This window comes from Hyla sarda, chromosome 1, assembly GCF_029499605.1.
Source record: "Hyla sarda isolate aHylSar1 chromosome 1, aHylSar1.hap1, whole genome shotgun sequence".
Classification (NCBI taxonomy): domain Eukaryota; kingdom Metazoa; phylum Chordata; class Amphibia; order Anura; family Hylidae; genus Hyla; species Hyla sarda.
This window is the reverse complement of record NC_079189.1, coordinates 295,204,854-295,220,122: the sequence shown is the minus strand read 5'-3', so window position 1 is coordinate 295,220,122 and position 15,269 is coordinate 295,204,854. Positions and strand designations below refer to the sequence as shown.

At 48.0% G+C, this 15,269-nt stretch overlaps 1 protein-coding gene and 1 non-coding gene across 3 annotated transcripts in view; one reads left to right on the top strand and one right to left on the bottom strand.

The window, feature by feature from the left end:
- Positions 1-8,140, bottom strand: part of MED16 (mediator complex subunit 16) — a 132,936-nt gene extending 124,796 nt beyond the window's left edge. The window contains exons 1-2 of one of the 2 annotated variants that reach the window (XM_056517990.1): positions 8,120-8,140; positions 7,877-8,042 (exon numbers count right to left, since the gene is read on the bottom strand). In XM_056517990.1, coding sequence (XP_056373965.1) covers positions 7,877-8,012 — 136 coding nt within the window. In that variant the 5' untranslated portion in view covers positions 8,013-8,042; positions 8,120-8,140. The other variant, XM_056517991.1, reaches the window with a different exon arrangement.
- Positions 8,141-8,385: 245 nt separating this feature from the next.
- Positions 8,386-8,492, top strand: LOC130345278 (U6 spliceosomal RNA). Its single transcript, XR_008884013.1, has one exon. It is a non-coding gene; the product is annotated as a U6 spliceosomal RNA (small nuclear RNA).
- The last annotated feature ends 6,777 nt before the right edge of the window (positions 8,493-15,269 follow it).

Below are 15,269 nucleotides of genomic sequence, written 5' to 3'. Positions count from 1 at the left end.
CTTTTTTTCACATTTTATTCCAAAAAAAAATATATTATTTATAAAAAGTGATTAAAAAGTTAAATATAAGCAAACTTTTTTTTTTCTTCTCGTGCTCCAAGAAAGGGGGGGGGGGGGGAGAGAATGGGGATAAAAACCTATTGTGTTTTTAGTTTGCTATGTATATGATTAAGATAATGTGCAATATCTTTTTGTATTTAAAGAAAATGTAAATAAAAGGATTGAAATAAATGATATTATATATACACACACAAACGTAGTACCAACAAAAACGACTGATCACTAGGGGTGTAAGAAAATTTTTGTTTTATTTGGCGATACTGTATCAATTCAAAATATTTTTGAATCGATCTTTTTAGGGATGTGGAATTCGTATCTCCCGATGCCCGTGACATGCAGTTCCGGGCACCGGGCACGTGAATTTTTCCGGCTTGTGCAAGCAGGGCCGGACCTGACAAGCGCGGTGGCGCTCTGGGTGTATGGAGCGGTCTCCCGACTCGTGCCCGCTCTGTACTCTGCGGCCCCGGCTGATTTCAGTAGCCGGGAGCCGCCGGTAATAGCCAGCATGCGGCTGGCTATTAACCCTTTAGATCGCCGCTGTCAAAGCTGACAGCGGCGTCTAAAGGGACCTGTGAATGCTCCCTGGTGGGCTAGATCGACCCCCCCCCCCCCACCGGTTTTCTTTTCAATTTCCCCACATAATATTTTTTGGTTGCGCCATACATTTTATGGTAAAAGGAGTGGTGTAATTACAAAGTAACATTGATTATGTAAAAAACAAGCCCTCAAATGCGTCTGTGTATAAAAATATATGAGAGTTATGATTTTTAGAAGGTAAGGAGGAAAAAAAGAAAATGCAAACATAAAATGGGCCTGGTCCTTAAGGGGTTAAAGGGGTATTCCAGGAATTGTTTTTATTTGACTATGCTACAGGGGCTGTAAAGTTAGTGTAGTTCATAATTTAGTGTCTCTACCTGTGTGTGACGGTTTTCTCACAATTCTTATAAGATTTTCACCCCAATATTTATTTTTAACAGCATACAAAATGACTGTTGTCTCAGATTTTTCCCAGGTTGCAATGCGTCCGAGACCTGACTAGTCAGCTGATGACAGGGAGCCTGTCTGCTTCAATGGGTTGAGTGATCGCTTGGTGGGAGAGAGATCAATCTGCAACTAATACAACAGCTGTAGGCACCCTGATAGAAAACCACAGGTCTTTTGAATGGATGAAGCTCATTTATGTTTCAATGGGTGGGGTGGCTGATGTGTGGGAGGGAGGAAAATGGAATTGTGGGATTTGTAGTAAAAAAAAAGAAAAAGAAAAAAAAAGAAAAGTAAAACAGGAAATACCAGTTCACAAAAAGCTAGCCACAATGTTATGGTAATATTACGCAATAAGCCATTTAGCCGCAAGACAAGCGCAGATCCTTCCTAAGCATGTCCATTACTGTCTGCCAGGTACATACTAAAATCACCTTTTGGTGCATAACTCCTTTAAAGGACCAAGCCCATTTTGACATTAAAGGGTACTCCGGCGGAGTACCCTTTTAATAGGGGGATAGGGGATAAGATGTTAGATCGCGGGGATCCCGCCGCTGGGGACTCCTGCGATCTCTCCTGCAACACCCTAGTTTTTCAGCTGCACAGAGCGAGGATCGCTCTGTGGCTGATGATGGCCGCCACACCCCCTCCCATAGACTTGCATTGAGGTGGGTGGGGTGTGATGTCACGATACTCCGTCCCATGCACCGCCCGTCATCAGCCACAGAGCGATCCTCACTCGGGGGTGCTGCTGGAGAGAGCGCGGGAGTCCCCAGCTGCAGGATCCCCGCGATCTAACATCTTATCCCCTATTCTTATGATAGGGAATAAGATGTTTAGCGCCAGAGTACCCCCTTTAAAGGACCTGGCCAATTTTACTTTAGAGTTTTTGTTTTTAGCTCCTCACCTTCTAAATCCATAATTCTTTCATATTTCCATCAACAGACCCATATGCTTGATTTTTAATAATTGCTGAGGGTTTGTTTTAAACGCTGTACATTTTACGGTAAAAATGACATGTTTTCTTTATTCTGTGGGTCAATATGATTAAAATGATACCCATGATTACGACCTGTAGGGTTTTTTTTAGTACCACTTTTGTGTACAGTGGTTCCTCAACATACGATGGTAATTCGTTCCAAACGACCCATCGTTTGTCGAATCCATCGTATGTTGAGGGATTTGTGCAATGTAAAAGTATAGGAAGTTATACTCACCTGTCCCCGCCGCTCCGGACCGCATCCTCACCGCTCCCGATGGTCTCCCAGGGGCTCCCAATGCTGTCCCGCTGCTCCAGCTTCTTCTTCGGGACCCTACGGCTTCTTCCACATCTTCCCCAGTGTCCGGGCCTCGCTTTCTGGTGACGTTATTACGTTGCAGTGCCGGCACGGCGTGCGTATTGACGTAATAACGACGCCGGAAAGCGAGGCCCGGACCCTGGAGGAGATGCAAAAGACGCCGGAGGATCCCGAAGTGGACCCGGAGCAGCGGGGATAGGTAAGTGAACCTGTTCGGGATGCTTAAACTGCTATCCGACAGCAGCTTAAGCATTTTGCACTGTCGGCTAGCAGTTAATGCGATGGCCCCGACATATAAAAGCATCGTATGTCAATGCTGACATCGACATGCGATGGACTCTGAGAGGCCATCGTATGTCGATTTGATCATATGTCGGGGCCATCGCATGTCGGGGGGTTACTGTATATGTGATCGCTTTTTATACATTTTTTTGTGAATGTGAAAAAAAAGCAGCATTTATTTTTAACATTTACGCCATTCACTGACGGGATAGTTAACATTAGATTTCTATAGTTTAGACATTTACGAATTCGGCAATACCAAATATGTTTAATGAAAGGAGATTTTTTTTTGTAACATGTAACATGAAACATGTCTGAAGAAAAGAATCCCGGATAAAAACCCAATAACCGGAAAAGAGTATCCGGACAAGAAGAAAGAAATTGATGGGTGTGGTGTCCCCCAATGAAGACTAGTGAGTACAAAAAAAAATCTCCTTTTCTCGGTCACTCTTCATTGGGGGGACACCGATACCGATGGGACATACCAAAGCAGTCCCCAAGGGTGGGAATAACAACCAAAGAAAGGCAGTCCAGAGACTGAACCCACTCGTCTGTAAGGTCTGCGGACGATACCCCAGGCCAGAGAAAACCGAGGCCCAGAAACTGAGCACCTGGAAAATCCCACTGACCATGGAGATAGACTAAAACACCAAAAGGAAGGGACTGTCCTATGCAGAGACTCTAACCTATGTCCATAAAGTGAGACAAGAAAAGGTCGACCAGAAGCCAGATGGGCAGGAACCATCCCAGAAGGAGGTGGGAAATCAAACCACAGAACCATACAAAAGGGCTAGCTCAACTGGAATGCAAGTAAGTAGCACAAGCACACAGTAACCAAAAGTGTTGAGAGGAAACCCTGGACCAGACAGGTGCCAAAAGGAGCTATCCCAGTCGAGTCTAAGGCGACAGAGAAGGCGCCCGAGCCACCCTGCACAGGAACCCAGGAAGATACCTGGAGGCATAGGGGGATGCTGAACTGATGGCATCGCCCCCTCAGGACCCATGCCAGAACAGAGGAGTTCAACCGCCGCGGACCTGTGGAAACAAGATCACAGGAAGGCCCGAGGCACAACCCACCGACAGAAGGGAAGGTGGGCTCTACACGTGCAGAGAGTTCATAGCATATGTAGGGACACTAACATGGTTACCTCACGATAGTAGTGGGGAATACAGAGTGCTGCAGTTGCTACGAAAAGCCATTGAAACTGCAGGAGACGCCCACAACACATCTCCTAAAAGTGTCACACACCAGGACTGCAGTCGTAGATGAAGAGATGAAGGATGCATTTGGGTCAGGAAACATGCAGACACAGGCTGACTTAAAAGGTCCAAGGAACCCACAGTTGATACACTTTGTGGAACTTCACATGGAAAGTGAGTCACCGGACTGTAGTCGCGGTAGTGGCAGGAATGGGAAAGGTGACCTGGTAAATCAGAAAAACCATGCAGACAGTCTTGCTATCTGACATAGGGACCATGGCCACACCGGGTCCCGCAAGCAGAAACCACACACCGAAGTGGGTTACCATTCTTCAACCTAAGAGCGGCAGACATGTAGAGAGGTAGCTGGTAGAGAAGGGAACCCTGCAAAACAGTATGTGGTGCATTGTATATGGCACATAGAGCAATATGGGGTGATTCACTCGGAACAACACCCTGGCAGAGGGTTACCTGAACTAGAGCTGGGTGGTATGACCAAGGTATTCCCCCCCCCCAATCACGTGATCCGTAGGCGCTGCTTCTCTCCCCCGCCCCCCGGTTTATCAGCCCAGTGCTGCGCTGTCCCCCACATCGGCGAACTAATCATGCTACCCACAAGCGCTGCTCTCCTCATACTCCTGTGAGTTGCTGGCCGCCGGCGCTGGAACTCTGTACTGTACTATGGTACATATTCCTGTGCCCGAGCTGCAAAAATAAACTTTAACTCACCTTTCTATCCTACGTTCTCCCATTGCTCCGGTATCGGCCTCACTCTGGGGATGGTCACAGAGCCGTCAGCCTATCACTGGCCGCAGCGATGTCCCGCCTCGATCGGTGATAGGCTGAGCGCACTGTCATGTAAGAAGCCGGCCGGCTTCTGTGACGTTCCAATCCCCAGAATGAGGCCGATACCGGAGCAACGTAGGAAGGTAAGTTAAAGTTAATTTTGTTTATTTTTGCAGCCCGGGCACAGGAATATGTAGTATAGTACAGAGCTCCAGCGGCGGCAGCCCACAACTCAAAGGAGGACGAGGAGAGCAGCGCTTGCGGGTGACATATGATTAGTTCCCCAATGTGGGGACAGCGCGCTGCAGCTCATAATTCATTCATTCGAGGGGGGGCCCAACCGGTATTGCACAATATGAATTTTTCCCATACCGCAGGAAAAATAATTCGGTATTCGGTATGAACCGGTATACCACCCTGCACTAACCTGAACCATGACCCGACGTAGCAGTAAACCATGCAGACAACTGTCTGGCTGACTAGTAAAAATTCCACAAGACCTTCCCGCAAGAAGTGGGGTACTGGAGTGCGGCCGATGGAACGGGCACCCATGCGGTGTAAGAGACCCAGCAGACGAAAGTCTGGCTGACTCCAGATTCCTCACACCAGCAGAGAGGTACGGAAAACCTGGCATTGCCCATGCAGACAACTGTCTGCTAAACTAGTACACTTCCAGACGCTGGCGAAAAGATGATGAAAGTCAGATATGCGAACACTGTGCCTGCCCCTCTGTCGCATGTGGGAGGGAGGGGAGAGCTAGGAGCCATGGATTGTATCCCCGTCACCCCGAATAGGGTCCATAGGACACATTGGGGCACTTCTTCGGACCCCTCACACAGCAGAGGGGAACTGGAACTCCAGCCGCAGATGCCTCAGCCGTGTGATGAGTGACAAGCGGCAGAGGAAACCACGCAGACCACTGTCTGGCTTACCGGTATGGGTCCATAGTATACATCAGGTCACTCCATCGGACACCTCGCACTAGTAGTGAGGTACCAGAATCCAGCCGCGGATGCGGTAGCTGCGAGATGAGTGACAGGCGAGACTACTGTCTGGCATAATGATATTAGGTCCTTACTCCCTGGAGAGCTCGCACTGGACATGGGGATCCGGAGCACTAGCCGCGGACGCAGCAGCCTATGGAGGTGGGACATATAGCATACACATGCCAAGAACACCCCTTTGATAGATGACCAGCGGAAATGACAGCCAAAGCACTCATAGTGTCCGTCAGGAATGCAAATGCAAGGGCATTCAGCCAGTGGCAGCCATGGCAGGGGTGGGCGAAGCCAGAATTGGGCCGAGGCACAAAGACATGGTACGGCACTCAGCGATAGGGGAGAACAGTCACTGACTGTATCCCCAGTAACTTCTGAGGGATCGAGAATCCCTGGCAATGACCCGCTAATGGCGGATCGCATACGCTTCCCTGACAGAGGGAGAATCCAGCAGAAAAAATAGTATGCCGGAGGTATACCGTATCTGACTCAGATACGGTACAGGCGGGCAATCAGAGCAGCCATTACAGTAGCTGCACTGCCACATATGCCATGATCTGTATTGATCACAGCATCTGAGGGGTTATTTGCGGACATCAGTGCCATTAATGGCGGGTCCCTGACTACTGATAGCAGCTGGGACCTGCCGCGCATGATGCGAGCACTGCTCCAGTGCTCGCTGTCATGTACAGGATGTAAATGTACGTCCTGGTGTGTGAAGTACCACCGCATCAGGACGTACATTTACATCCATTGTCTTTAAAGGGTAGCTCCCACCATTCTATTTTTTTTTTCTGTCCCTGCCTATTGCACATCTATCCCAAACCCCCTCCCTGCTTTTAATTTTTATTTTTACTATATTAAAAATGCTTTTTGTCTGCCTGGCAGTGTGCTCACTACCAGGCAGACTTCCCCAGCAGGCACCACGTCACTGATGCCTGCTGGGGGGGGGGGACTTCCGCCCTTAGTTCATCTACACAGGGTGCCTCCAGATGTTTCATCATTACAAGTCCCAGCTTGCCCTGACATCTATTGGCTGTTAGGGCATGCTGGGAGTTGTAGTATTGAAACAGCTGGAGGCACCCTGTGTAGATAAACTATTAGTTACATGCGGCGCTAGCCCGTCCCGTCCCCCCCCCCCCCCCCACGCCATACCCTGTTCCCTCTATCACAACACCCCCCCATTACACTTACTGCAGAGTCCGGCAGCGGGCGTGCAGGGACAGCGGTGGCGACGAGGCGGCGATGTGCGGGAGGAGTGGCCGGGGAGCCAATGCGCTCGCTCCCTGCCTGTCTGATTGACAGGCAGGGAGCGAGCGCAGGCTGAATGAAAAAGGACCGATGCCCGGCCGCATCGGTCCTTTTTCAGGCGTGACGTCACGCCAGGCTGCAGCCGGCCACTAGGAGAGAGACCCCTAGTGGCCGGTTTTCAAATGTAAATTAAACTATTTTAATAAAAAAAATAAAAGTATATTACAGATATGTTGTAGTACATAAGTACTACAACATATCAAAATAAAGTTGGTGACAGTGCCCATTTAAGGGGTTAATTAAAGGAGTACTCTGACACGCAGAATCCGACATGCCCCCCTCAATGCAATTCTATTGAAGAGCCAGAGCGCTGCACTGGGAAACTCCGACTCTCCTATAGAAATGCATTGAGGGGGCGTATTGGCTGTCGCTTCATGCGGTGGTCAGCACTCTCCATTTAGAGTAGTGGTCTCAAACTGTGGCCCTCCAGATGTTTCAAAACTTCAACTCCCAGCATGCCCGGACAGCCGCTAGCTGCAGTAAACAGTTGTCTGGGCAAGCTGGGAGTTGAAGTTTTGCAACATCTGGAGGGCCACAGTTTAAGACCACTGATAAAGAAGGAGAGCCGGGGCCTCTAAGGGGGGAAACGTTTTTATCTCCCAGAGTACTCCTTTCAGTTCTTCACAAATGTGTGTCTGTGTATTTATTTGGTAAGCTTTTTAGGGTTTTGTGTACTCTTGACCTCATACCAGTGGTCTCCAAACTGTGGACCTCCAGAAGTTGCAAAATTACAACGCTTTGGGAATGCTGGGAGTTGTAGTTTTGCAACAGCTGGAGGTTGTCAAAGACCATACTGGGGCTTTCTTTACATCAGCCTGAGGGATATGGATAATGAGACCATGCAAACAAGAAAGCCCCCGCCCCTAAAAGCAGTCCAATATAATAGGCACGAGAAAACAAAGTTAGTGTGCCAAATGACGTCAGGTAAGACTAGTTGACGTCAGCCGAGTATTCCGCTACCTTTCTCTTCCTCATTGCGCTGGTCGGTGGTGAAGGCGATGAGGTTGCGGCAGGACCAGGCACAGACGAGCGGGATGGAGGGGCAGTGGTTGGTCCGGGGTTTTCTGTCCCACTCACAGATGTATGCAACGTCCATGGCGACTGTCTGCCCGCCGGGGCACAGGTCCTGGACAATGAGGAGACAATAAGTGGACAAAGCTATATAGTGTATGGACCCAGGACAGACCTAGAGAGACAACTCACTGGGAAGCCTGAACGGCGGCGCTTTTGGATGACGTAATCATATTTGCATACAACTCTCTCCCATAATGCACCGGAAGCCACAGCGTTCGTGCCGATTCCAATATTAATGTTATAAGTGAATTACATGGATAATTGCACATATGGTATTAGAATAAGCAATGCCTACCAGCATTCATTTGGGGGAAAACACTATCGCGTCTCTCGCCCTAAGCTGTTATGTGTTTTATATTTGGACTATATATACCAAGCGCGCCACCTGTTGGTTTGTGCTCGCTTCGGCAGCACATATACTAAAATTGGAACGATACAGAGAAGATTAGCATGGCCCCTGCGCAAGGATGACACGCAAATTCGTGAAGCGTTCCATATTTTGCCTCTCACAGCTTTGTATTCTTTTTATCCGCAGTGATGATGTAAGGCTAGCTAATTGTCCCAGCCTGCAAATGACTAAAAAATGTGTGACTTTTTAACCTGTTGGGGACGGAGGGCATATGGATACGCTCTTGCGTCCCGGTACTTAACCCCTTAAGGACTCAGGGTTTTTCCGTTTTTGCACTTTCGTTTTTTCCTCCTTACCTTTTAAAAATCATAACCCTCTCAATTTTCCACCTAAAAATCCATATTATGGCTTATTTTTTGTGTCACCAGTTCTACTTTCCAGTGATATTAGTCATTTTACCCAAAAATTCATGGCAAAACGGAAAAAAAATAATTGTGCGACAAAATCGAAGAAAAAAACGCCATTTTGTAAAATTGGGGGCTTCCGTTTCTACGCAGTGCATATTTCAGTAAAAATGACACCTTATCTTTATTCTGTAGGTCCATACGGTTAAAATGATACCCTACTTATATAGGTTTGATTTTGTCGCACTTCTGGAAAAAATCATAACTACATGCAGGAAAATTTATACGTTTAAAAATGTCATTTTCTGACCCCTATAACTTTTTTATTTTTCCACGTATAGGGCGGTATGAGGGCTCATTTTTTGCGCTGTGATCTGAAGTTTTTAATGGTATGATTTTTGTTTTGATCCGACTTTTTGATCACTTTTTAATGGTATAAAAAGTGACCAAAATACGTTTTTTTGGACTTTGGATTTTTTTTGCGCGTACGCCATTGACCGTGCGGTTTAATTAATAATATATTTTTATAGTTCGGACATTTACGCACGCAGCAATACCACATATGTTTATTTATTTTTTTATTTACATTGTTTTATTTTTTTTTTATGGGTGATTCAAACTTTTATTAGGGAAGGGGTTAAATGACCTTTATTAACACTTTTTTTAAACTTTTTTTTTTTGCAGTGTTATAGGTCCCAAAGGACGTTGATGAGCGCGACCCCGCTTCATATCGTGGGAGCCGGCGTTGTTAAGGGGTTAAAGGGGTAGTCCAGTGGTGAAAAACTTATCCCCTATCCTAAGGATAGGGGATAAGTTTGAGATCGCGGGGGGTCCGACCGCTGGGGCCCCCTGCGATCTCTCTGTACGGGGCCCCGGCTCTCCGCCGAGATAGCGGGTGTCGACCCCCGCACGAGGCGGCGGCCGACACGCCCCCTCAATACATCTCTATGGCAGAGCCGGAGATTGCCGAAGGCAGCGCTTCGGCTCTGCCATAGAGTTGTATTGAGGGGGCGTGTCGGCCGCCGCCTCGTGCGGAGGTCGACACGCCCCCTTCCCGCGGGCTGTCGGGGCTCCGTACAGGAGATCGTGGGGGGTCCCCAGCGGTCGGACCCCCCGCGATCTGCAACTTATCCCCTATCCTTAGGATAGGGGATAAGTTGCTCACCACTGAATCACCACTGGACTACTCCTTTAAGGACAGAGGGCGAACCTGTACTCCCTCCGCATTTCCAATCACTGCTGCTCGCCGGGCGGTGATCGGACCGGGTTGACTGCTGAAATCATTGAAATGCCAATGCCCGGGTAACAGAACCTGAAGGTTTTCCAACAAGTGTGTCTCCAACTGTTGCAAAAGTACAACTCACAGCATGCACGGTCTGTCAGTGCATGCTGGGATTTGTAGTTTTGCAACATCTGGAGGGCCACAGTTTGGAGATCACTGTGCAGTGGTCTATAAAAACTGTAGCTCTACAGATGTTGAAAAACTGCAAATCTCAGCATGCCCAAACAGCAAACAGCTGTCTTGCCATGCTGGGAGTTGTAGTTGCGTACCTCCAGCTGTTGCATAACTACATCTCCCAGCTTGCCCTACGATCTGTCAGTACATGTTGGGAGTTGTAGTTTTGAAACAGCTAGAGGTTTGACCCCCCCCCCCCCCATGTGAATGTACAGGGTACATTCACACGCGTGGGTTTATAGAGGGTTTCCTGCTTCAAGTTTGAGCTGCGGCACATTTTCCGCCACAGCGCAAACTCCTAGTGGGAAACTCACTGTAAACTGCCGCCAGTACGAATGTACCCTAAAAACACTACACTAACACATAATAAAGGGTAAAACACTTCATATACATCCCCTTACACTGTCCTCCCCAATAAAAATGAAAACGTATCGTATGGCAGTGTTTCCAAAATGGAGCCTCCAGCTGTTGCAAAACGACAACTCCCAGCATTTCTGGACAGGCACTGACTGTCCAAGCATGCTGGGAGTTTAGCAAGAGCTGGAGGCACCCTGTTTGGGTATCACTGGCGTAGAATACCCCTATGTCCACCCATATGCAATCCCTAATTTAGTCCTCAAATTCGCATGGCGCTCTCTCACTTTGGAGCCCTGTTGTATTTCAAGGAAACAGTTTAGGGCCACATATGGGGTATTTCCGTAATCAGGAGAAATTGAACTACAAATTTTGGGGGACTTTTTCCTCCTTTTAGCCCTTATGAAAAGGAATAGTTGGGGTCTACACCAGCCTGTTAGTGTAAACAAAATAAAAAAAATTTACATTAACAGGCTGGTGTTGCCCCATACTTTTTATTTTCGCAAGAGGTAAAAGGGAAAAAAGACCCCCAAAATTTGTATCGCAATTTCTACGAAAATACCCCATATGTGGGCGTAAAATGCTCTGCGGGCGCACAACAAGGCACAGGAGTGAGAGCGCACTATGTACATTTGAGGTCTAAATTGGTGATTTGCACAGGGGTGGCTGATTTTACAGCGGTTCTGACATAAACACAAAAAAAAAATTCCCACATGTGACCTCATTTTGGAAACCAGGAGACAGGCCAGTACATCAGGAAACATGGAGGAGGAACAACCCAGCAGCAGGACCACTACCGCCGCCTTTGTGCAAGTAGGAGCAGGAGGACCACTGCCAGAGCCCTGCAAAATGAACCTCAGCAGGCCACAAACGTGCATGTGTTCACTCAAACGGTCAGAAACAGACTCCATGAGGGTGGTAGGAGGGCCCGATGTCCACAGGTGGGGGTTGTGCTTACAGCCCAACACTGTGCAGGATGTTTGGCATTTGCCAGAGAACACCAAGATTGCCAAATCAACCACTGGCACCCTGTGCCCTTCACACATGAAAGCAGGTTCACACTGAGCACGTGACAGAGTCTGGAGACGCTGTGGAGAACTTTCTGCTGCCTGCAACATCCTCCACCATGACTGGTTTGGGGGTGGGTCACTAATGGTATGGGGTGGCATTTCTTTGAGGGGCCATACAGCCCTCCATGTGCTTGCCAGAGGTAGCCTGACTGCCATTAGGTACAGAGATGAGATCCTCAGACCCCTTGTGAGACCATATGCTGGTGCAATTGGCCCTGGGTTCCTCCTAATGCAAGACAATGCTAGACGTCATGTGGCTGGAGTGTGTCAGCAGTTCCTGCAAGAGGAAGGCATTGATGCTATAGACTGGCCCACCTGTTCCCCAGACCTGAATCCGATTGAGCACATCTGGGATATCATGTCTCTCTCCATCCACCAACACCACGTTGTACCACAGACTGTCCAGGAGTTGGCGGATGCTCTGGTCCAGGTCTGGGAGGACATCCCTCAGGAGTCCATCCACCACCTCATCAGGAGCATGTCCTGGCATTGTAGGGAGGTCATACAGGCACGTGGAGGCAAAACACACTACTAAGCCTCATTTTGACTTATTTTAAGGACATTACATCAAAGTTGGATCAGCCTGTAGTGTGGTTTTCCACTGTGATTTTGAGTGTGACTCCATATCCAGACCTCCACGGGTTGATAAATTCGATTTATATTGGTAATTTTTGTGTTATTTTGTTGTCAGCACATTCAACTATGTATAGACGAAAGTATTTAATACGATTAGTTCATTCATTCAAATCTACAATGTGTTATCTTAGTGTTCCCTTTATTTTTTTGAGCAGTGTATTTATTTGTATTGATTTAACAGCATCAGATCCACAGCATATACGGTAAGTGGGAAGGTACCTTTACTCAATATGGCGGCAGACCATACTATTGGCCTCGATTTACTTAGATTGGGTTTCCAAATTACTCCACATTAGGGTTTTAGTTTTTTATCCAGCTAGATGTATTGTCCGATTGAAGCTTAATGGATTCGGCTGTTTTTTTTTTCCCTTGCTGCCACTTCAGCTTGCACTTTACACACAGCAAAACTAAAAAGGTACAGTGAATTTTATCCACCTAATGGCCAGGATCTGTACCTGGTATGGAGCTAACAGATTCCCTATAAATGCTTAGTATACACATTATGAAAAAGGTTTATCACCATGTATATTGTTGTTCCGTGTGACATGCCATACAGTGGTATTCCAGGGAAAACTTTAAAAGGGGTACTCCACCCCTAAACATCTTATCCCCTATCCAAAAGGATAGAGCATAAGATGTCTGATAGCAGGGATCCCGCAATCTCGGCCGCGGCACCTCAGACATCCGGTGCACAGAGCAAACTTCGCTTCATGCTGGATGACTGGCGATGCGGGGCGACGTCACGCGCCTCCAATAGACTTGCATTGAAGGGGTTGGCCGTGACGTTACGAGCCTCCAGCACTGCACCCGATGCTCTAAAGAACGCCGGGTGCAGCAGGGAGATCGCAGGAGTCCCCAGAGGCAGGATCCCCGTGATCAGACATCTTATCCCCTATCCAAAGGATAGGGGATAAGATGTCTAGGGACGGAGTACCCCTTTAAGGGTACGTTCAAACGTACAGGATCCTACACAGATTTGATGCGCAGAATTTTCTGCTGCAGATTTCAATGTAAACTAAATGACTAAACACAGCTTCTAATCTGCAGTTACAAATCCTCCGCATCAAATCTGAGCAGGATTCTGTACGTGTGAACGCACCCTAAAGGGGTATTCCGGCCATAGACTTATCCCCTATCCAAAGGATAGGGGATAAGATGTGTGATAGTGGGGTCACGCCGCTGGGACCCCCTGCAATCTCTGTGCAGCACCCGCATTCTATATCAGGCTCGGAGCATGGTTTTATGCCATATCGATATTCAGATCTTACCTTTCACATGAATCCTGTCTGTGATAAGGAGGACGCTGCTGAAATGTGATATGTTCAGAAGAGGAAGTGTTTTTTTTATTAGACCTAGTAGCCAGAATGATCACTACAGGTTTCAGGATTACATTATATTATACAGTGCATTCGGAAATTCTTTGGCTCCTTTATCTTTCAAATTTTGTTATGTTGTGGTCTTGTGCTACAATAAAAAAAAAAAAATAAAAGTCCCCCCCCCCTCCAATCATTCTTCAATTAATACCCCATGAAGTGAAAACAGAATCCTAGAAATCTTTGCTAATTAAAAAGGAAAAAACTAAAATATTGCATTGCCTTAACTCCTTAACCCCTTCCCGCAGAATGTCATATATAAACGCCGGGTTGTGCAGTGCGTTCGCGCATCCCAGCGTTTATAAATGACATTCAGTTAACCCGGCGATGCGCAGCATCGCACGGGTTAACTGGCAGAAGTCCCGCTGTTTCCAGCAGGGGACAACTTCTGCTTCACCCCCAGGACCATCCATTGATGGTCCTGGTCAGCGATCACTGTGATTGGTCCCTGTGGACCAATCACAGTGATCTGGGGTGAAAGTTCAGATCCCCCGCACTGCCCGCCCCTGGAAGTTGGGCAGAACGGGAGACGAAGGCTGCAGGGGCTCGCGGGGACCTGTGGCATTCGGGGGGGAACACGTGGGGACCGGCGGACTTACCTGATCCAGCGGCGGGACCGAGGAGCAGCGCGCCACCGGCCACGTGGACGAGCAGCGACGGGTAAGTATGTGGTCCTCAGAGGCAGCAGTGAAGATCTTCACTGCTGCTTCTAGGAGTCTGAAAACTACAACTCCCAGCATGCCTAGACAGCCTTTGGCTGTCTGGGCATGCTGGGAGTTGTAGTTTTGCAACATCTGGAGGGCCCCCGTTTGGAGACCATTGTATAATGGTCTCCAATCTGTGCTCTTCCAGCTGTTGCAAAACTACAACTCCCAGCATGCACTGACTGTCCAGGCATGCTGGGAGTTTTAGTTCAGCAACATCTGGCCCTTCAGATGTTGCCGAACTACAACTCCCAGCATGCCCTTCAGCTGTCTGGGCATGCTGGGAGTTGTAGTTTTGCAACAACTGGAGACACACTGGTTGGGAAACATTGTTTCTAACTCAGTGTTTCCTAACCTGTGTGCCTCCAGCTGTTGCAAAACTATAACTCCAAGCATGCACTAACAGACCATGCATGCTGGGAGTTGTGGTTTTGCAACAGCTGGTGCCCCCCCCCCCCCCCTGTGAATGTACAGGGTACATTCACATGGGCGAGGCTTTTACAGTGGGTTTCTCGCATCTTGAGATGCAGTAAATTTTGCGCTGGGAAACTCGCTGTAATCCCCCGCCCATGTGACTGTACCCTAAAAACACTACACTACACTAACACAAAATAAAATAAAAAGTTAAAAACACTACATATACACATACCCCTACACAGCCCCCCTCCCCAATAAGAACGTCCGGTACACCACTGTTTCCAAAGCAGAGCCTCCAGCTGTTGAAAAACAACAACTCCCAGTATTGCCGGACAGCCGTTGACTGTCCACGCACGCTGGGAGTTTTGCAACAGCTGGAGGCACCCTGTTTGGGAATCACTGGCGTAGAATACCCCTATGTCCACCCCTATGCAAATCCCTAATTTAGGCCTCAAATGCGCACGGCGCTCTCACTTTGGAGCCCTGTCGTATTTCAAGGCAACAGTTTAGGGCGAC